The sequence below is a fragment of the Castor canadensis genome, chromosome 14, assembly GCF_047511655.1.
Source record: "Castor canadensis chromosome 14, mCasCan1.hap1v2, whole genome shotgun sequence".
In the NCBI taxonomy this organism is placed as follows: domain Eukaryota; kingdom Metazoa; phylum Chordata; class Mammalia; order Rodentia; family Castoridae; genus Castor; species Castor canadensis.
In genome coordinates this window covers 108,249,326-108,272,813 of record NC_133399.1, presented here as the reverse complement: position 1 = coordinate 108,272,813, position 23,488 = coordinate 108,249,326, and the positions used below count along the sequence as shown (strand labels likewise).

The 23,488-nt window shown below is 48.1% G+C and overlaps 1 protein-coding gene across 1 annotated transcript in view; it reads left to right on the top strand.

Moving 5' to 3' along the window:
• Xkr6 (XK related 6) overlaps positions 1-23,215 on the top strand; it is a 232,996-nt gene extending 209,781 nt beyond the window's left edge. The window contains exons 2-3 of the mRNA XM_074055274.1: positions 1,481-1,677; positions 20,762-23,215. Coding sequence (XP_073911375.1) covers positions 1,481-1,677; positions 20,762-21,726 — 1,162 coding nt within the window. The 3' untranslated portion in view covers positions 21,727-23,215. The remainder of the gene's footprint in view (positions 1-1,480; positions 1,678-20,761) is intronic.
• Positions 23,216-23,488: the final 273 nt, after the last annotated feature.

Here is a 23,488-nt window from a genome sequence, read left to right as displayed (position 1 = left end):
AAGACAGACGCAGAAGAGGGGTGAGAGAACAGCAGGCAAAGTTAGAGAAGTGGCAGGACTTTGAGTGCAAGGACGGCTTTGGATTATTCTAAACACGTGAGAAGCTGTGCAGCTCTGGCAGAAGGGGAGTAGCACGGCCACACTTAGGACCTTTGAAGAGCACTTTGGTTGTCGGGTGAAGAGGGGTTCTTAGGAGGCAGGAATGGCATTGTGTGCCAGTCAAGAGGCTCCTGTGTTGATACAGGCAAGGGGGAGCAGGCAGCAGTGATGGGGACTGAGAGGACCTGTCCAGCAGCCCCAAGTGGCACTTGGAAATGCTTGAGGACAGCTGGGCCTCAGTAGGGTGTCAACTATGTGCTCCATCTTTATGCTTCAGGCTGTCCATTTCAGAAGCCGCGGTAATGTGTGTAGAACATTCACTCCCAATGGATGGTCAGCTTCTCTCCCATTGACCATGGTTCCTGTGCTAGACCTTAACTGGGTCCACAAAGCCCTACATTCTGACCTTTGCTTGTGGCTGGACCCTGCCTCCACCCCGACCCTGCCCTGCCTCAGAGTCCGTGGCTGGGTTTAGATGGTATTCTGAATCCTCCTTGGTCTGGGGCTCAGAGACCCAGGTTCAGAAAGTTCAGGTGAAAGTGTGGCTCACCCAGGGTGAGTGCCCACTATGTGTGGCATCTCACTAATCCTACTCACCCTACATGGTACTCACGATGAAGAGGACGTACAAGGACATGGAACTGAAATAGGTAGTTCAAGGTCCCACCATTTGTAAGGCTGACCTTTGGCCCTTTTCCCTCCTGGGTGTCGCCCCAAGAGAAGGCTCAGTGGATTCCATTGCCTAGGGTCAGAGGCTGCCGTAGGGGCTCTGGGTTTCCCTGGTGTAGAGGCAGACTCACAGACCTTGGTGGGCAGTGGCCTGGGGCTCACTCCCACTGGCTCCTTCATCCAGCTGCGCAGCAGAGGTGATCTTTGGAAGGCCCAGCTGGTCCCTGTCTGCCATACCTGAGACTTGCACCTATTTACTCACCACCTGGGTATAGCCAGCCAGTGTGTGGCACTTAGGAGGAGCGTCATAAATGTCAGCCTCCTTCCTCTCCGGAGCCATTGCGGTGACAACCCTGCCAAAATGTTCCCCGGAACATAAGGTCGCCTACCGACCTCTCTGAGCTCCCCTACTTAACCTGCAGGCGGTGGGAGACAATCTGACCCCACTCCCTCATTTTCCATATAAGCAAATGAAGGCCAAGACCGGGAGGACTTGCTTAGAGTCCCCCAGAGGGTCAGATGAATCTCATGCCTCAGCACCGTGTCCTTGGGCTGGGAGAACCCCGAGCCCCATCCAAGTCTTTGGGAGCTTCCGCGCCAAGAGGGGTGGGACGGGGAGGGGATCTGGGTTTTAGGAGAACCGCTGGGGTCCTTCTGCAGCAGCTCTCGCCCCCACCGACACTTCTGTGTTCTGTCCCGTGTCTCCCGACAGGTATATCCGCACCATGTACCTGGGGATTCAGAGCCAGCGGCAGAAGGAACACCAGCGACGCTTCTATTGGGCTATGATGTACGAATATGCAGACGTCAACATGCTGCGCCTCCTGGAGACCTTTCTGGAGAGCGCCCCGCAACTGGTGCTACAGCTCTGCATAATGATCCAGAAGAACAGTGCTGAGACGCTGCCCTGTGAGTGCCCGCCCCGGCCGCGCCCCGACCACGCCCCCGCCAAGCCACACCCCGCGAGACCACGCCCCCGTTAGGCCACGCCCCCATCCGTCTCCTGTGCCCTCGGGACCAGGCACTTTCATTGGAATCATCTACCCTGGCCTGTGAGTCCTAGCGGCCCCACGCAGCAGGAGAGGGTCTAGGATGAGAAGGGGCCAGAAATGGCCACTCCCTGGGGAAGATGAGATCTTTAGTTTGAGAAGACTTGGAATAGGTGGATCCCAACATTTGAAGAGCCGTGGGAAATAAGAATCGTCCTAAAGAGCAGGGCAAGCTGCAGGGAGACTTTTATTAACTCAGCAGGTGCAAGACACTCCATCCAGCAATAGAAAGACCGTCTCGGAAGGCAGTGAGTGAGTTTCTCTTCGTTAGGCGAACTCAAGCAGAGAAATGGCTGAAGCGACTCGGCCTAGAGGCTCACAGAAGCACACATGACCTGGGATAGCAAGGCAGCTGGGGGACAGGTTTACTCTGCATTGGGGGTCTTGCGATAACTCCTACCCATTCTTTACCACTAATACCATAGGCTTAGAACCATCACTAACGTTATGATTACTGTGGTTTTACTGCTCAAGTTTCCCATCCATCTTGCCCTGTGCCAACCTCTCCCACCTCTTCACCCTCTCTCCATCTCTCTGCCCTCTAGTCCTCACTAATTGCTGGGTTTTCAGAATGATAGTTATCCTGCAAGATGGACTTTGTATCCAATTTTCCCACAAATACAGGTTCTAGTAAAATAATAATACAATACCATGCTTAAGTCATTTGAACATTTTTGCAGGTTTTCCTTAAATCAGGTGGCTTAAAAGCTTAGAAAAAGATACAGGAGCATAAGGTTCTGACATGTTGAATTTACCTGACCACCAGGAGTTTTGTGCCTGCTGAGACTTTGCTGATGTTCTGCACTGGGGCAGGATCAGCCTGGTGTAGTGGGAAAGGCAGACAGAGCTGTGCACAACTTCCACCTCCACCATATATGGACATTACAACATGGGGCAACTTCATTTCCTAACTGTGTTTCCCGTAAAGTGGGAATAACAACTACTTTTGGGCAGTCTAATAAGACACACACACACACACACATCCAAGGCACATTGCAAATTAGCATGGTATTGAGGCATGGCTGAAGCCAAGGCTAACTGAGGATGGGGTGGGATGGTGCAAGCCCCCATGAGGCAGAGGTTAGAGAAAGCCCCTCCTGAAAGCTGCCATTTAGGATGATTATAAACAATGAAATGGACTTCCAGGCAATGGGAATAGCATGTTCAAAGACCCTGAGGTGGTTCCCAAAAGCAAAAGGACCCAGAATGGTTAGAGCTTGGCTGTGAAGGCAGGGCTCAGAGGAAGGGCCTACTGGGCCCCACAAGCTCAAGCTTGGGAAAGTACAAAAACACCTCCGTCAAGAGTTAGGGGTCTGCTCATATGTGGACATTAGATCAAGGGCAAACACAACAAGGGGATTGGACTTTGAGCACATGATAAAAGCGAGAGCACACAAGGGAGGGGTGAGGATAGGTAAGACACCTAAAAAACTAGCTAGCATTTGTTGCCCTTAATGCAGAGAAACTAAAGCAGATACCTTAAAGCAACTGAGGCCAATAGGAAAAGGGGACCAGGAACTAGAGAAAAGGTTAGATCAAAAAGAATTAACCTAGAAGGTAACACCCACGCACAGGAAATCAATGTGAGTCAATGCCCTGTATAGCTATCCCTATCTCAACCAGCAAAACCCCTTGTTCCTTCCTATTATTGCTTATACTCTCTCTACAACAAAATTAGAGATAAGGGCAAAATAGTTTCTGCTGGGTATTGGGGGGGGGGAGCGGGAGGGGGTGGAGTGGGTGGTAAGGGAGGGTGTGGGGGCAGGGGGGAGAAATGAACCAAGCCTTGTATGCACATATGAATAATAAAAGAAAAATGAAAAAAAAATAAATAAAATAAAACATAAGTTTTAAAAGCACCTGGAAAAAAAAAAAGAGTTAGGGGTCTGGTACTCTGGGTTTAGATTTTGTAACAGATACATGTACAGGTGTTTTGAGTGAACAGAGAAGGAGCAACTGTTTTGGGGGCACCACAGAGGAGGTGACATTAGATCTAGGCCTTGATGGGCGAATAGGAACTTGCCCAGAGGAAAAGATTGGGCAACAGGACTACAAGTATTGATGGACAGAGGCCTGAGAGCACTTGAAGGGTGGGCAGGGAGTGGCTTTGGGGACCTCAGGCTTGGGATGTGTCAGAGTGTGGTGATGATAACAATAGTTATGCCAATAATGCTAATTAAGATTTCTGCATAGGAGATAACGTAAGAGGTTTGTGTGGGTTAATTAACCCATTGAAGCCCTTAGCGGTCTTGTGAAGTGGACAGTTTTTATTACTCCCATTCTATGGATGATGAAACTGAGGTTAGGTACCACACAAGGCCACCTGTTGTCCATGTCTCCCTAGGCAGTCTAGCTCCCAAGTGTGCATGGCAGCAAGGACATTGTAGCTGAGTGTTGCAGAGACAGACTGTGTGAGCTGTGCAAGGAGGGAGATGGAGGTGCACCTGTCGGCACCTGTGTGCATGTGAGCATGACCCCGATGCCATATCACTGGCTAGACCTAAAGATGATGCTTCTGCCTCTTGTCTTGAGTCTGTGCCGCAGTGTGACATTTTGCACATGTGCTCAGTCTTTAGTGTCTTGCTGAGCCACCTCTCAGGGACTGTGGGAGAAGACCTGCCATCTTGCTCCAGAGCTAAGCTTGACCTAGCCAGAGGGAAGGAATAAGTCTGAGACCTGGGGTTCCTCCCAGCTCCCCAAGACCCCCACCTGTGACACACGAGTCATGTCCTCTTGCCTGTCTGTTTCTCAGGGGTTACTTGTCTTCCAACCCTAGAGACTCAAAAAGGTTTGTTCAAACCCAAAGACTTCAGAAACCCTAGTGTGGAGAAATAGCTGGACAAGTGGCAGTGCCTAAACTTGCTCCATCATTTGGCCTTGAAAACTCTGAAAATGCTGAGGTGAGAGAGAGAGCGAGCAAGAATCCAGCGTCTTCTGAGGCCTTATGTAAAGTCACAGACTGTTTGTGAGGGACACCAGACTTCCAGCAATTATGTTGCCCAACACTTTTATTTTATCCATGAGGAAGCTGAAGCCTAGAGAGACTGGAGGACTCATCCAAGGTGACCAACCAATTAGTGAGAGGTTTAGCATTGAACCCAGTGCCCAGCACTTCCAGTTGGTACCAGCTCCTTGGGTCTTCTTTGAGTTCTATGGCCCTGAGGAAGCAGGGTGCCCCTGAGACAAGAGCCAGACACCCTAAGAGCTGCATGTGTCCCCTCAGTCCTCTAAGTAAGCTAGGAGTCTGGAACTTGAAGGTAGAGTGACCTGTGACCCCCAGAATGGGGCCAGTTGGTGCAGTGCAGAGCAACCCTATTCGGGGGACACACCAAGGATGTGCTTCTTCCCAGGACAAGTTGCTCTCTTGAAGGTGCTCATAGCAGTCTCTCTCTCTCTCTCTCTCTCTCTCTCTCTTTCTCAGTGGTACTGGGATTTGAATTCAGGACCTCATACTTGCTAGGCAGGTGCTCCACCATATGAGCGCCCTCCCCAGCCCTTGTTACACTTTCTTAAGTGACACTCTGTGCCCAGTACATTGCAGGAGCCCTGGGACTCTGAATAGAGGTGGGATGATTCAAGCCCACTCCTCTTGTTTAACATACAAGAAGTGAAGCACAGAGAGGAAAGGAAGTGGCCTTAGGTCACACAGCAAGGAAGGATATCACAAATGACTCTACTGCTTCTTGCCACCTGGGTCTGCCATTGAGATGATAGTGTGGCATATAGAGGAGGTGGCACAAACATTGTGTCTTGCCCAGGGTATTCCCAGCCCCCCACCTAGCCATTAATAACCACAGGACCAAATTTGTGTTAAAACAAGCAACTTTACTAAGACAAAGAAGCTTAAGACACTATTGAACTTGTATTTCCATGTTGATTTTCCTTTAAACAAATGGAGAGTCTGAGATGCAACTGGAGTCTTTCTGCCTCTGCTCTCAACCTCCCTGATGGTGTCTCCTTTCTTAACTTCACCTGCAGGCTCCTTTCACATCAAAAGCACTTTAGTGCCTCGTACCGGAACTCCACCTTTGCTGCTGCTTCTAGCAAAGCTTTGCCCAGAGGCACCTGAGCCACTCAGCCAGGCAGTGTTCCTTCTCTCTCACTGCTCCCATTAAGTTCCAATTCTTTCTCTTCAGCTGCCGGCCCCACCAGCACTTCTCTCTTCCCTTATTCAGATGAAGAGCATCCTGAAGGAAGCCCAGCATGCACTGCTCTGTCTCCCTGGCAGGCCTTCCCCAGGTGGAGGGCAGATCTTCCCCACGCTGATCCACACGTGGAGGAAAGGCTGAGCCTGGCTTCTGGCTATTGGATCAGCAGCCATTGCTCTTCTTTCCTGTCTTCTTGGGGACTTTTTTCTTATGCGAGAAATTCTCTCTGGTTTCTTCCAGACCTGCTCACATGGACACTGGCTATCGCCTCTGAGTCTAGGTCACAAAAGGCAATTACTTCATTTTCTGAGTCCACTTTCTGTTGCTATAACAAAATATACAAGGATACATTTAAAAGACACAAAGAATACAAGTTTATTTGGCTCACAGTTCTGGAGGTCAGGAAGTCCAAGAGCATGGTGTTGGCATCTGGTGAGTAGCTTCTTCTTGTGCCATTATAATGAGCTGAAGGCATCACATAGCAAGACAGAGCAAGTATGCCAGCTTGGGTCTCTCTTCCTATTCTTATAAAGTCACTCATGCCATCATGGAGCCCTGCTTTCATGACCTTATCATGGAGGCTCCACCTCCATGTACATTCACATATAAATCTGAAGATTAAGTTTCTAGCACCTGAACTTTGGGGTGGGAGGGACAAACATTCAAACCATTGCTTTCATCCCTTGGGGTCTTGGTTAACATGGGGTGAAGCTGCCACCTGGAAAGCGTTGATCTGGTTGTGAGAGTTGAAGGTCATGTGTCTGTGTCTCCACCAGAGCCCTGAATCTCCCACTTTGTTTCCTCATGAACAAGAACAACCACTGGAACATCCAATTCACCACATCAAACAGCACTGGATAATGAATCACTTCATCCAGAGTCATGGCAAATTTCTGTGCCCAATACCCCTTGCCAGTGCCCAGCACTGCCTGATGAGCCCCCTTTGAACTAAGCCCTTCTCTCTGATTTGCTGTGCTGGCCTGTGGATGGCTAGCCCCAGGATCATTCTGGGCTTCTGGACAAGTGGTGCACAGATCTGCCCGTGTTTCACCTCACCTTCCAGGCTGCCCACAACACTTCTTTGTCTTGGCCCCAAGCAGATAAATAAAGGGGGAGATTTTCAGTGTCCTGCAGGCCCTTTTCTGTCCCCTTCTCCTGACTTCTGGCTGTCTTGCTCCAACCAGCATGCAGACAGACCTCTCTCATTTCTCCCAGAATGGCTTCTCTCCAACTGTTTCCTTTTCTTCTTTTGAGTCGATGCCACCAGGAATCTGGTTGGTGTCAACCCATAGGATTCCCTAGCTAGGCAGCTCCAGCTGTTGGTCCTTCCTAGTGCCAGATGCCTTCCTGTTCCATCACAGTGAAAACACTGCACTGCTAAACAGAACTGGCAGCAATTTTAAACAGAGGTCTAGCCCATTCCCTGGTCCAGTCCAGCAGGAATCAGGCTTCCGCTGGCAGCTGGGGACTGGTAGGGTCTTAAGGACGACAAAACTACAAATCAATCAAAACTTGATTTCATCATAGCTGATTCAGATGAAATAGCAGTTGGTCATTTGGAAATGTTTGTGCATGAAATACTGGGACAAAGAGGGACATTGATGCAAGCTTCCTGAGCCAGCATAGGTGGCCAAGGTGATTTCCACTGAGAACAGCAGGTTCAGAAGTCTGAGTGGTGACTGCAATTGGACCCTTTATTTCTTTAGAACTACTAATTAATCACTTTTTATGTGCTAGCATGGATATAGGAGCTGGGGACAGATACAGAAAGAAACAAAGCAGAGTCCCCGCCCTCACGGAGGATACAGTTCTCGTAGAGGGAAATGGGTGCTAAACAAAGCAGACACTTAGTTTCTATAGCAGAGCATGACAAGTAACAAAGAACAATAAAGCTGGAAGGAGCCATGGGAAGAGTAGCAGAACTGCATCAGCTTTCAATGGGGTGCTGAGGGATGCACCTGCAAATTCACCTTGGAGCAAGAAGTGCAGAGGGTGTAGGCTGGTAGACATAAGGAAGAAAGTGTTGCAGGAGGAGGGAAACCAGGGGCAGAGGATGTGTCTGAGGAGCAGCAGGAGGCAGAAAGGAAAGGGGTCACTCCAGCATGCCTGGCACCAGAGGGCCCCCAGGTAGCAGGCAGCTTAGTCCTACCTTGGGGTCTGGCACAGAGTGGCTCTTCACAGACCCCTTCAGGGTGGTCCCTTCTGGGCCTACAGTTCCAAGGACTCAGGCTCCAAGCAAGGATGGCGCCCAGCTTCTCTAGGCTGTGTTCTTACCTTTCTAAGTTGGGGATAATCGCTGCCCATTATCTGCTCATGAGGATGTGGGAAGGTGGGGGGAGGAATTCTCTGGGCTGTGCTGGGCAGAGCAGCAGGGCCTCTGTCTGGCCTCTCGGGACTTCTGTTTTAGTGGAAACTAGCAATAAATAAATTGATATTTGAATAATGTAACTTCGAATACATTGAGTATATATAGAGAGTATATATTTACACTCCATGATCTATACATGTGTGCATGCTATGATGTGTGTATATATAGAGTGTATATGTATTTATATACATATACACACATATATATGCACATAACCAAAGATGTGCCTACACACTTTGCATTCATAATTCATTGCATGCTCAAAGTCTGTATTTCTAACCCCTGGTTCACAAATGATAAACTGAGGATCAGCAGTTCCCTTGCCGAAGACCACACAGCAGGACACAAGTCAGGTCTGTCATAGCAGAACCCTTGTCTCTTCCAGGACATTTTACCCAGGCCAACCAGGACCCAGGTGCTCACCAGCCTTGTGCCATGGCAGTGAATAGTTGACATTTGTTCTAGAATCTCTAAGGCTTACCTTTCTCCAGCTGGCTATGAAGATGGTATTTTGATATCTCTAATAGCATCTTAGAAGGAAGAGACAAGGGAAAGGGAGGCTAGAGCTAGCTTTGCTCCTGTTGGGTCCTTTAAATGCTGGTATTGCAGCTATTTGAGGGGAGGGCTGGTCCCTCCCTGAGGTTCACCATGTTCCCTGAGTGACTGTCTTGGCTTCTGTGGGCTATTTAGATGAGATCCAATGTCCAGAAGACCCAGCAGTATTTCCCATCTTCTCCTGCTGTCCTGGCAGCATTTGGGGCCAGTACTTAAGACTGGGCAATGGCAGTTTCTTTAGAACTGACCACCTATCGGAGCCGGAAAGATAGTAGCTCATGGCTTCCTGATGTCCCTGCCTCTTTCAGGCTGTCCACCACTTCTCAGGTTGCTTCCTGAAAAACCCAAACCCTCAGCTGTTAGACACAGCCAGGTGCAACTTGTTTAACTTGACAGAGATGGAGGAAAATAGGCAGGCTTCAATGGCAAGGGATCTCAGCCTCAGCATGGTTATATCTGGAGCCACGTGGTTCTAATCATGTGGGGCTGTCCTGTGTGCTGTAGGCAGCATCTCTGGCCTTCACCTACCAGTGCCAGTGGTCTCTTAACCCTGAGTTATGAGAACAAAAAATGTCTCCAGATATTGCCCCTTACTCCCAGGAGTGGGGGTGGTGGTAAAAAAATCACCCAGCTGAGGATGATTGCCTAGTTGTTAAGTGGGTGATGGTGGATGGTGTTGGTTGAATATGGTTCCCTAAGATATCTACCTCCTAAACCCAAATCTGTAGCTGTCACTATATATGCCAAAAGAACTTTTACAGATGTGGTTTTGAGATGGGGAGATTATTATGATTATCAAGTTTGACTTGATCCAAAAGAGGGAGGAGATCAGAGAACAGAAGGGAATGTGGCAATGAAAGCCCAAAGAAGGACTCGAAGATGCCGCACTGCTGGCTTTGAAGATGGAGAAAGAGGCTATGAGCCAAAGGATGCAGGCAGCAGCAGAAGCTGGAGAAGCAAGGAAACAGATTCCTTCCTGGAGCCTCCAGCAGGCAGCCAGCTCTGCTGCCCATGCAAAGCCCAGTCATTGACTTCCAGAATCACTAGATGATAAATTTCAGTGTTTTCAGCCAAAAAATGTGTGACCATTTGTTACAGCAGCCATAGGAAATAAGCATGGTGGGGAAGGTAGCTATAACTGAAAAACCTAAGCAACTGTATTCTGCTAGCCTGGGAGAATTCCTGGGCAGACAGCAGACACAGGGTGCATTTACAGCCTCCTGTGGTCTGGCACCCACAGCATCGTTACCAGGACTTGTATTTGTGCTGTTGCTTGGGAAAAGGCATCTGTAAGGCATTTGCTCAAGAATTATTTGTTGGGTGACTACTCTGCAAGCATGGGTCTTATTTACCGGAATGAATAAGACAGCTTCTCTACCCTCAAGAATAAATGTTAGTTGTGTCCAAAGGGAATCACAGTTAAGGGGGTGGGAGGGAGACGGTCCCCAAAAAGTGTGTCTATGCAGTAGCTGCAATCAGGAGAAATACTCAGGTATAAGTTCAGACGTGGTCTCCGGTGTGTACCCTGGGGCAGGGGTATCCTGGAGAATGCAACGCCTGGAGAATGAGCAGGAGATGTCCGAGAAAGAGGGCAGGGAAAATTGCTCTAGGTAATGGAAGCAGCATGAGCAAGGACGAGAGACTGGAGACCATGTGGCACATGTACGTGGGCTTGTGTGACTATTTGCACCCACGCATCTGGGCACTGCTCTTTGCTCAGGTGCTGAGCTAAGCCCTGCTATACCCATTTCTCTTCCCATCCTCACAGCATCTATAATAGGGCTTTTGATCACTACGGCCTTTTTACAGTCCAGGTGGTGGGCATGAGGCCTGGTAGGACATTTCAGGCAGGTTACTGTGGAGCACTCACAAACACTCTGCTCTCCTGCCTTTCTGAGCAGCTTGACTACTCGTCCTGAGCCCAGACAGGGGCCCTGGGCATCACGAATATGAACTTGAACTTGAGCCTGCTGCAGAAGGAAGTACGGGATGGTTTTCACATTTTAGCCTAAGGCATTTGGGACACTGGAGTTGTGTGTAGTGGATTTGAATTTCCCCTTTCCAACTGCTTGTTCATTCAACTGCCTTGAAACACAGCTTTCCTTATTATCTAGGTAGGTGGGGACAACAGACGTGGAGACAACTGTCATTGAAAAAATAGGTTAGTCATATACACAAAAACAAACACGATCATATACAAACTCGGCTGTAGAACATGTCTGTAACGTGTTCTATGGAACTTGGGGAAAGAGGGAAAGGAAAAGAGAATGACAGAGCATCAGTGATATCACATACCGTAAGATGTGAAGGTAGAGGATATACGGATGTGTACTGAAAACCGTTGAACAATGTGGGGTGGGAGGTAAAGGGGTAAGGGAGAGTATTTGAAGGGATTGAACAGATCAAAGTAAAGCACACGCACAGAGGGCATACATTGAGACACCCCTCTGAATGTCAACTTAACTATTAATAATGGAAAATCAGGACTGAAAAACAGGCACAGTGTGTGGGGGGGTACTAGTAGGTGGGGAAGGGTAAATGAAGGAGATTAAGGTGACAGTATATGGTTGATGGACTTCATATACCTATATGAAACAGAACTAAAAAAACCTCTTGCAATTGCTTTATGTGGGGTGGGAAGGGGGCTGAGAGGGAGAGACGATGGGGGCAATGTAAATAACGTACAATATAAGCCTAATCAGAATTGTCACTACGAATCCCCTCATATAATGAATATATCCTAATAAATAATTTATTTAAAAAGAAAAGATAGTTTAAGACTCACAGATCTGGGAGGAGGGGGTGCACGATACCACGAGGCATGCATGGAAAAGAGTGAATGGGGAGGCAGAGGGGAGGGGAAGAAGTGTAGGCAAGAGACTTTATCGTGGTTTGGAGGGAAGGCAGGCAGAGGCAGGGTGAACAGCTAGGAGTTGGCTGGTGTGCATAATTCCCTGAGCCTTGGAGCATAGCAGCTGTCTCTGTCTGGGTTGATTGGGGCCTGTCACTAGGGACCCAGAGGGTGAGAGCTGGGTGGAGAAGATGGCTGGGCTGGGCTCTGCGGAGTTGGTGTTCAGTGTGAAATCTTTGCTCACAGGCAAATTGCGTGTCTCTAGGAATTGACTTGTTCCTTTAGGGCCATCAGGGCCTCAGAGGTCAAAGCATCCGAGTGAAAAGACAGACTTAGTATAGTAATTTTAGGCAAATTCTTTGACTCTCTGGCCTCAATTAGCTTCTCTACAAAGTGGAGTCACTTGTAGGCATTCTGATGAGCTTATGGTCAGGATTGGGTGAGACCACCTGCAGAGTCTTGGCATCATATCAGATGCACTGGAAGCCATCATTCAATTCATCTTAGTTCCTTTGCTTCTCTGCCTTCTGCTTCTATGGTTTCCTCCCCAAAGGACAAAGGCACACAGGGTGGCTCCCAGGGACCTCCCTTCTCTCCACAGTGAGAGAGCAGCTGAAGTCCTGAACTATCGATGGGGGTCCGTCCCTTCTCCTGGGCACCCACTGCAGAATCAAAGGACAGCTATGGACTCCTCCAAGAATAAAGTCCCCACACAGGTTTGCACAGAATTCCAGAAGGACCACACCACAGTCCTTCCTGAGCTTGGAGTGCTAACTCTTATCTGGAAACATAGTGACTAAAAAACCCCAAAGTAACAAGTGAGTAAATGAGCAAGTCCAGGTAGTGGGAAATGCTTGGCTGAAAAGTAAAGGAAGGGGGCCAGGACCACGTTTTGAGGGTAGAGGTTGTGGTTTAAGGGTGGTAGTTGGGAGTGGCTTGCCTTAGAAGCTGCTCTTTGAGTAAAGGTCTCAGAGAGGTGACATGTAGGTACAAATGTATGAATATTGGAGAAGAACACTTCAGGTAGGAGACTAGCAAGTGCCAATGCCCTGGGGCAGTAATGTACCTGGAGCATGTGGGAGGGGCTGATGTGACAGGGCAAAAGGACATGATTGAAGAGCCCATGCCATGGGAGGAGCTTAGATTCTAGCATGGTGGAGATGGACTACTGAGAGGTGGAGGCAGAGAACTGCCAGGTTGCACGCATAACTCTGAGGCCCCATAGGCATCTAAGGACCTCTGCTTGTTCTGGAGAAGCGTGACCCGTAGTCAGGGCAGGGGCTGCTCAGCAATGTGGAGGCCTGCCCACTTCTGCTCTTAAGCCTGGGCTTCAGGGCTCTGTACAGCAGCCTCTTCTTGAGCAAGACCCTGTGTGTCCTTCAGTCTGGTAGGGTCACTTGTCACTCTGCTCATGTGTCACTGGTCCTAGCAAGTCACAGGTACCAGAGTTCAAAAGGGAAGATAAACATGTCATCCCCTATGAAAGGCAACAACAGTCTAGGAGCAATGGGAAGCCACAAGGAAGGACGTATTGCAACTCAGTCACTTTGGCTGCTGTAGTGTGAACAGTGTTAGGACAAATGCAAATTCAGGGAGACCAGTCACGGGGTCCATTCCAAAAATCCAGACAAGAAAGATGGAACAGCTATGTCCTACATTGCTGGAACACTCAGACAGGGCCCCTGAGGAGTGGGTCCTCCACTTTGCAGGCCCATAAACTTGACTTTGTCATCACTCACAGAGCCGATCAGATGGCTAATAGGTAATGGCCAGATTGATGGGAAACTCATGTATAAATTGGAATGCTAATCCATGATTTTGTGGGTCAGGATGGTGAGATATAATTAAAAAAGAATTTGAATCTTGGATTCAAGCAGGTCTGTGTTCAAACCCTACTTCTGCAACTTCCTAACTACCTTGTATAGAAGAGTTACTTAGCCTGTGAGTGTCAGTTTCCTCATATTTTTGCGGGGAGGGCAGTACTGGGGTTTGAACTCAGGGCCTCACACTTGCTAGGCAGGTGTTCTACCAGTTGAACCATACCCCATCCCTTTTTGCTTTTTGGTTTGTTTTTCAGATAGGGTCTCAGGTTTTTGCCCAGGCCAGACTTGAATATTGATTTTCCTGAACTCTGCCTCCCAAGTAGCTGGAATTACAGGCTTGAACCACCACACCCAGGTCTCACTTTCCTCATCTTAAAATCAGCCTACTGCTTCAGAGAGATGTAGGGAAGAATGATTGCATTAATTTAGGCCAAGTGCCTAGCTTGGGAGGTGCTATTACCATTGAAAACTTACTAGAAATTAGCAGATGGCATGATATGCATGGTTCCCAGCTAAAAGTGAGGTATCACATATAAACAGGAAAGACCTGATGCTCTGCAATATAAACCACCCTGTGAGGTCAGATTTAAATTCGGACTGCCCTGGGCTTTCTCCTTTATTTATTTTAAAGAGCATTTCCTTCAGCCAGGTAATGACATGATGCCTCAGATTTCAGCCTTCTCGAGACACCCCACTCCTCCTCCTGTGCCAACCCCACCCTCCTCAGCCACACAGGCACATCAGTCCTGAAGGTTCTGGCTGCAGATGACAGTCTTGTTCATTCTGATCCTTCCCAAGGGCCATGCTGGAAGTGTGCAAGGTGCTGTTGATTGCCCCATGTAAAAGCCGCCTTACAGGGAACCACACTTCTCCAGATTCAGAAATGGGAAGAAAACGAAGCTGTAGGTGCTTGTGAAGGATGGTGGGCACTGAGAGGGCGCTGCCAGATCTGAGATCACTTCCTTGCGAATCCACATCTGGTGAGAGTTTACACCTGAGGTTGCTTTATTGGTGTTTTCCTATTTGCCTTAAGCAATGTAATCCTGACTGACGCCAGGTGGTGCATTGTGGGTAAAGAGCACATCTGGTTTGGCCAGAAGTGTGTCATGGGGATTGTGAAGGTCAGCCCCTCTGAGCCAACCCTTCTAATTTGCATAGATGCCCCGAGTTCTCTGAGAAAGATGGTTGATTCTGACTGGTGTGTGCTGATAAATGTGTAACAACCAGCCCTTAGCAGGACTGGATGGAATCTTGCTAAGTATTGTTAACAATTCCTGTGGTGTAAATATTCCCACATGGTGACTTCAAGCCTCCATGTGACATGACATCAACTAGCCCACAGGATTCCTGAAATTTCAACCATTGGTAGCTGCAGCCACACACATTGTGACTCTGGGGAATGACAAAAGTCCCAGGTATCAGTTTTCACTCTCTAGCTTACTGGGTGTGTGACCTTGGCCAACTTACTGCACATCTTTGAGCCTGGTTCATGGAAGCCACCCATGATGCTTACTTCCCTTCGTAGAGTTACCCACCTTTGGAACAGTGGGCTTCTCCATGTCACCTGGGTGGAGCAAGGAAGGAGACAGCTGGTGAAACTTGGTGAGATGGTGGGCACAGCTGCCTTATCTTTTTCTGGGAACATTTCCAAGAAAAGTCTGGGTTTTTTAAAAAATATATATACGTATAGGAAATGAGCCAGGCTTAGAAAGACAAAGGCAGTATGTTTTCTCTCATTCATGGAAGATAGATCCAAAAGATAAACATATACACAAAAACCAGCATGATCATATACAAACTCAAATGTAGAACATGATTGTAACAGTGGAACTACTCTGTGGAACTCGGGGAAAGAGGGAAAAGAGAAGAGAACGACAGAGCATAGTAATACCTTAAAACAAGATGTGAAGGTAGAAGATGTAAGGATGAGTATTGAAAGCTGTTGAAAATGGGTGGGGGGTAAAGGGGTAAGGCAGAGAAATGGACCAAAGTAAGGTATACCCACAGCAGGGATACATTAACACACCCCTTTGAACATCAACTTAAATATTAATAACAAAAAACAGGACTGTAAAATAAGTAGTGTGTGTGTGTGTGTGTGTGTGTGTGTGTGTGTGTGTGTGTGTGTGTATACTGGGGGGGGAGGTGGATGAAGGAGATTAAGGTGAGGGTATATGGTTTATGGACTTTATATACTTCTATGAAATAGAACAAAGAGTCATGCCCCCAGTCCTTTATTACTTTATTTTTCAAGTAGGGTCTCTTACTAACTTTTCCCAGATTGGCCTTAGTCTCGATCCTCCCACCTCTGTCTCTCACACAGCTGGGGTTATGGGCACACACCATCACATCCAACTTGTTCCTTGACAGAATCTGGCTAACTTTTTGCCTTGGTTTGCCCCAAACAGAGAATTCCTTCCATCTCTGTCTCCTGAGTAGCTGGGATTTCAGGCACAGCCACCGTAACTGGCCTTTAAGCATGTGCCTTGGTTTTGTGACCTCTAGGAGACCGGTCTTTTGGGATAGGAAACCAAATAAATTAGATGGATTTGCAATGTCAGTGTGTGGCTGTTAGCAATCTGAATCTCTTTGCTTCTGTCTCACTCCCCTCCTCTGTAAATCGAGGATGAGAAGCTCAAAATGAGAAGACTGCCATAGAGAGCTCAAGAGCTGGTGGCCAGAGGGCAGGAAGAGAAGGGGCAAAGCTAACTGTAGGGTACAATGGTGGACAGAGCAGAGCCCAATACCGTGTGCCTCACAGGGTTGGGAGGGCCTAGAGCCAGTCCTCCCTAGTCCTTTCAGGGACTGGCTGAGCCCTCAGTGAGAGCCTGTGACCGGGTTTGGGATGGGGGAAGAAAAGGCATGGGAGGTAAAGGGAGCTACCAGCCTGCCCTCAGAGAGGTAGGAGAAGAGGAAACAACATCAGGAGAGGAGGTGGGGCCAGAGAGCCGTTCTCCATGAGCTGGGGAGACCAGGGCATGGTTCCATGCTGATAGAAAGGAGCTGGAAAAGGGGCTAGAGGTCTCTATGCAGCCACTTGTCCACCAAGGCCTTTGCTCTGCCCTCAGCACCCCCTCACCTCCCTCTTCTTTAAACGATCTTCCATTGTGTGACTCTGCATGCACTGGACACAGCACTCTGTGGCAGAGGATAGGAAGGGCTGATGATGACAAGCCCAAACCAAAACTCTGTAGCCGGCTATTCCCTCCCACTCAAAGGTGCTGGGTGGCCATCCCCGGGTGCTCCTCAAGCTTTCTGCCCCATGTGCATTCTTCCCCAGAGGCGTTCTGGCTATTCTCTTTTCCGTTGGATCCTTTCCCAGGGTGTATCATGCTCCTGTTCACAGGCCCATTGGCCATTCCTGGGTGACAGCCATACCTGCCAGATCTCAGCCTCTCCTGATGGCCGGGCACCCTGCTTCCCCTTCCTGCATGGGATCTCCTGTATCTTCCTCTTTACTTGTTCCATCTGGAGTTGAGTCCCACCCTTCCCCAACACCCTGTCACTGTGCTTCTCTCTTGTTGGGACACCCACATTCACATTTTTGCTTTGTTCCTCAATTGGCAAAACTTCATGTGGTAGTGATCATTGAATATATCCATTAAATTGGGACCTTCCTGATGATCCTGCTCCCCTCAATGAGCCATGAGGGGAGCCATGAGCGGCTGTTATAGCCAAGATTGGTGAGCAGAGCCTGGAGTCCTCCCTCCCCTTTTCCCAGGCTAATTGTCCTCAGGAAGCTCCAGCCTAGCCATTTCCTAGTTGACTTGACTGGTCCCAGCTTTGTTCACACGGACAGCTACAAGCTCCCCTCCTGGTCAGTATCAGGGAAGCGAGTAAGCTGTGAAGGTCACTGCCTGGAACTGGTCACTGACCAGCATGAAGCACTTAACAATGTCCAGCTTGGTCTGGAGAATGCACAAAGTGATGGAGCTGTAAGTGGGAGGGGAACCATGGATGCTACCAGGCCCAGCTAGTAAGTTCCTCAGTCAGCACCATAAGTCAGAAAGAACATGGCCCCTGTGCCCAAGTTTGAATGGTCAGTGATTCTCAGGGTGTTCTGGAGCAAGCCACCAAACCCTGGTACCTGTGCTTTTCGTGGAACAAGCAGTTGAGGTCTGTGGTCTGGGAAGCTCCCCTTCGATACACTCTGCGGCAATTCCTTACTTCACCAAGTCAGAGCGGTGGGACCAGGGCTACCCGTCAGCATGGCTGGAAGGCACTGCATCCCTCTTGCGTGGGACTGTTTCCTCCTGGAGTGCAGCAGCAATGTCTGACAACATTTGGGGACTATTCCTGCCTGAAATGCTCCGTAGAGAAAGCCCAGAGGCCCCAACCAAGAACCAAGGCCATGCCTGGTCAGCTGAGATGAGACCAGCTCCAGGAACACCTCCCTGAAGGGTGGTACAGCACAGAGATGGACGAGAGGGGAAAAGGAAGGGGAACACATAGGCTCTGCTACTGGTGATCCATGTACATTTCAATTCCTGTTTCTTTGTATTGACATGAGTGGGGCTAATGCCACAACCCACAGAACAATGAAGTTAGAACAGTGAAGGCTGTCTCACGCCAGCATCCATTCTACTCAAAACCATGCTCAGAATAAGCCAAATGAGTCCACACTCTGCAAAAGCTACGCTGCTTTTTCTTGCTTTATGAGTTTATCACTCCTGCTTTCCTGAGTGGAAAATAATAGGGACAGTCATAGATTTTGTTTGATTAGAAGGAACCAAAGTCTGAGTGTGGTGGTGCATGCCTGTAATTCTAACACTTGGGAGGCTGAGGCAGGAGGATTGAGAGTTCCAGGCCAGTTACATAGTCAGACCCTGTCTCAGAAAAACAAATAAAGAACCCTAAAATCAAGCTTTCTTTCCATTCAGCTTCCATAAAACTTCTCTTATGGCCAGCGCTTGACAGTTCATAGCAGATGTACCAAAAAAACATCAAGAAATAAGTTCAAGGGCCTGCTGCAGTGCTACATACCTATAATATCAGCTACTGAAGAGGCAGAGACAGGATTGAGGTTCAAAGCCTGCCCAAAGTTATCAAGACTCTATCTTAAAAAAAACAGAAGGACTAGGGAGTATGATTCCAGTGCTTGAGTGCTTGCTTAGCAAGTGCAATGCCCTGAGTTCAATTCCCAGTACTACAAAAAAAAAAAAGTTCACTGGGCAGCAGTGGAGACACAAGGGTATTTGAAGGAACTCCCTGAGATTGTCCCAGAGTTGAGAATAAGCCTGGCTCAGGCTGCCAAGATGTGACTAGATGTTTCCTGTTCTCCAGAAACCCACAACCTAAATCATGCCTCTAGTAAGAGGACCATTCCTCTCCCTGCCCCAACCAAACAGCAGGATCACAGCTGGGCTCAAAACTCTTAGCCCACACACCAGGCAAAGCCTGTGAGACCCAGGAGAGAGGACATGTTCTTTCCAGAGAAGCGAGAGGAAAATTACTATTGCTGCTCATGAGTAGTTTTCCAGATTGGTTTCCACTGAGAAACTGTGGCTGTGTCTCATCTCTCCTGTTTGTTTTGGATCTCTGTTGTTTTTACAAAAGCAACACATGGCCTGGCACCCGTGGCTCATGGCCCATAATTCCAGCTAACCCGGAGGCAAAGATCAGGAGGATCATGGTTCGAAGCCAGCCCAGTAAATTGCTCTATCTCGAAAAAAAAAAATGACTAAAAAGAGCTGGTTCAAGTGTAGGCCCTAAGTTCAAACCCTAGTACCACAAAACAAACAAACAAAAACCCCACATGCTCACTGTGCCAGTCAATCGTCCAGGTATTTCTATGCACACGCCAACATGCTGGATCTGTTACTGCATGTATTGTTCTGCAAGCTGAGACTTGAGATGACGGAAGGACGGGACTAGGGAGATGGGTTAGGGAGCATGAATTTGTGGACAGTCAACTGTCAGGTCTTTGACTCCTTCTTGAGGTTTGGATCATTGTAGGGGAGGTGGACAGGGGCCCTAGGGAAAGACAAGCATGTGTGTGTGTGTGGTGGTGGGGGGGGGTGGAATGAATGGAGCACCTGAATCTCACCCTTTCACTTAAGAAAAAAAGTGAATGGGTCATATTGATTTCAACCTGGAAGACTGTCATAGGGGAATTGTGTTGGGAGGAGTGTAGACAATTTGGTAAGGAGATAGTCAGTGAGACAGCATTCAAGTCTTTGCTTGCATTTAGTTTTGAATTTTAGGTGAAAGGACCAATAAAAGAGGTGCTAGGAAGACTGAGTGGCGCTGTGCATAGGAGTTGAGGGACAATGAAAGATTGTATGGCAACTCTCAGCTTAATGACAACCTGTTTCTGGATGGACTGGAGAGAATCCAGTAACTATTGATTTAGTTACAAACATCAGGTTGGCAGAGTTAGAAAGAAAGTTGCTGTACAGTGATTCAAGTTGCACTTGCGGTGAGACATGTTCAAACTTTCCACATCTTGTCCATTGGGGGAAGTGCAAGGGATGAGGTGCAGAGGCCCTGCACACCTGGCCAATCCAGGAAGAGGATGAGGTGGCCCCACAGTAGTAGCTGGGTTGCCCAAGGGAAGCCAGAGGAGGACAGTCTCTCAACAGGAGGCTTCAGAGGACTTTGAGCAGGGGTCTTTGGAGAAAGCAATGAGAGTATGTGCAGAGTCCAAGGGTAAGCAGGAGCCTCAGACACTGCTGGCTGAGTGAGCAGGACACCCAGGGTGGCCTTTGGTAGCAGAGGGAGGAGAAGCCAAATGGAAGAAGGTTCAGGAAAAGGCACAAGAGTGGTTTGGCCTCCTCACAGAGGAGAACCATTGAGGAAGGAGCCAGAGCCATCATCTCCAGCAATCCCTCACACAGGCTACTGGAGGCAGGAACACCAATGCTGGCAACAGGTTCACCCTAAAGTAGAGCATCTATGGGCCTGCCAATCACAGTTGTCACCCCAGTTCTCAACCCCAGGCCAACCCCAGTGCCTCTGCTTCATTCCTGAGCCTCAGAGCTCTGGAAACTCCAAATAGAGCTATTGAAATCCATGCCGGACACCCAAGCTATCAGCGGAGGGAGCAGCTGGGACTCAAGTCTTGTTCCTGATTTTGTGTTTCTTTCTCCCTCCTCCTTTAGATTGCGGTGTGTGTGGGCGTGTCCTCATCTGGCAGCCCTTCTGTGCCCCACGGTTGATGTCCAAGGTTTTGACTGTGTGGGTTTGTGTCTTTCCGGCAGGTGTCTCCTCTGTGACTTCCCTGATGTCCCTGGCTTGGGTGCTAGCCTCCTATCACAAGCTGCTGCGGGACTCCAGGGACGACAAGAAGAGCATGAGCTACAGAGGGGCCCTCATCCACCTCTTCTGGCGCCTCTTCACCATCTCATCCCGAGTTATCTCTTTTGCCCTTTTTGCTTCCATCTTCCAGCTATACTTCGGGATCTTCGTGGTGGTGCATTGGTGCGCCATGGCCTTCTGGATCATCCATGGCGGGACAGACTTCTGCATGTCCAAGTGGGAGGAGATCCTCTTCAACATGGTGGTAGGGATTGTGTACATTTTCTGCTGGTTTAACGTCAAGGAAGGGCGGACTCGATATCGAATGTTTGCATACTATGCAATAGTCTTGACTGAGAATGCTGCCTTGACGTTGCTTTGGTATTTTTACAGAAACCCCGAGACCACTGACTCCTATGCGGTGCCAGCACTGTGTTGTGTCTTTGTTAGTTTCGTGGCTGGGATCGCGCTGATGCTCTTATACTATGGCGTGTTGCATCCCATGGGGCCTCGGGTTAAGGTCTTTGCCAGCTCCTGTTGTGCCGAGCTGCTCTGGGGCATCCCTTTGCCCCCCGATGTTGAGCCCATGGCACCTCAGACCCCTGGGTACCGGGGGACCCAGGTCACGCCCACCAGAGCCGTGACGGAACAACAGGAGGATCTCACGGCTGACACTTGCCTGCCCGTGTTCCAAGTGAGACCCATGGGGCCCTTGACCCCGTCGGGGCGTCCTTACCACCCAGAAGGACCCCTCATAAAGATTGACATGCCAAGAAAACGGTACCCTGCCTGGGATGCTCACTTTGTAGACAGGAGGCTGAGGAGGACTATTAACATCCTGCAGTACGTCACCCCCACGGCAGTGGGCATTCGTTATCGAGATGGGCCGCTTCTCTATGAGTTGCTGCAGTATGAGTCTTCGCTCTAGAGGATTTTGATCCAAGTTGAGAAGGGGACCTTAAGTTTGGTTGCGGTTAACGCCGCTTGCAAGAAATATAACCCTCCCTTCCCCCAATACACAGAACCACCACCACCACCACCACCACCACCACCACCACCAACACCAACACCAACACCAACACTAACACTACAAAAAAAAAAACAAATCAATAAGTCACATCCCCTTCAGATAAGCTTTCTTTCCAGTCGCTGTATGTATACAAAGATATTCTCTATGTTTTGTAAGTAAAAACAAAAAGAAAATCTTTCTTTTGTTTTTTACACATAAGAAACAGTATTGAAAAATCCCACACTATGGTTCATAGGGTGGAGAAGGAGTTGTCTCCTCTCCAGAAGAAAAAAAGTTTTATACCTTACACCAAGTATAGATCATTTATGGGATTGGTGCTGATTGAAAGAACAAAACAAAACAAAACAAAACAAACACAAACAAACAAACCTTCAACTGCCTTACGCCCTTAGGTGCTGAGTTTCATTAAGTACTGTCACACTTTCTCATGCAAACCTCTCTGGTGACTTTTGCACCAGGAGAGGGAAAATTAAATAATCAAATGAAACAAATCTACCAATGAAACAAAAAACAACCAACAAATACAATACAAAGCATCATTCTTCCTATCTGATTATTTGTATTGACAAAAACAAATTTACCCAAAGCAAAAGCATAGAAACCTCCCTGTCCTTCAGTTTCTCTTCTTCCTCTCCTGCCCCTTCCTACTTCACAGAGCCTTTTAGGAGCTAAAGGGCTGTTTGAATTTCAAATGGCTGGAACAGCTACTTGAAGGCTAACTATGTGCCATTTTAGCATTCAACTAGCAAGAATTACATGTGTTTCCCTGTGAAAAGCAAAACAGAACAAAACAAAAAGGCACCTTCGCAATTTGGTAAATTCTAAAAGCAAATAAAGGAGAATTCCATATATTCCATCAAAGAGAATCAGTAATAATAAAACTCAGCATAGTAGCAAAAAGAATGACATCAATTTAAAGGCACAATACTTAATTGGTGACTGGCAACAATGATCTTTTCCATCACTTTAAGGCTGCGAATGGTGTATGTGTTTCACATGGATCAGTGTGTAAGGCCTCTTGTGTTTCCATTCCGTGGGAAGCCTTAAATTGATCTGGAAAGAATTCATTTTTTTCATTTGTGCTTTTTTTTAATAACAAAAAGAGGAAAACTAGAATATATATATATATATATATATACACACATATAAAAAAAGTCAAATTGTAATAACCAACCCATTTCAAAGACTGTTTGGTGCTTCTGTCATTGTGGTTGGCTGAAAATCATTCAGCTCACTTGGTGCATCTGGGTTGAGTGGGAAATTGTGTGTGTGTGTGTGTGTGTGTGTGTGTGCCCCCATAGCACATGTATGTATGTGTGTGTCCCTTCTGCAAGGTCTTGCCAGAAATACACAAAACTAATGTGAGACAGACGCCCTTGATGGCTGATGGAGGGTGCCCGAGGGGCTGGGCGGGGAGGTGGGGGACAGTGCTGCCTGCGTGGAAGTCCTTCTGGAGAGTGGGTCCCCACTAGAAGCACAGACAGCTCTTCCAGACAATGTTGTGTGGGTGAGGATTTGATTCAACTGTTTATTTTCTCGTTGTACCAAGTTTGAATTTCTGGAGGTGTATGTTCTATCATTTGTACCATGCTTATTTTTCAAAGTATTGTTTCCTTAAGAACTTTTTGTGTTCTAGGGCATTGTTTTAATACCATTGTAT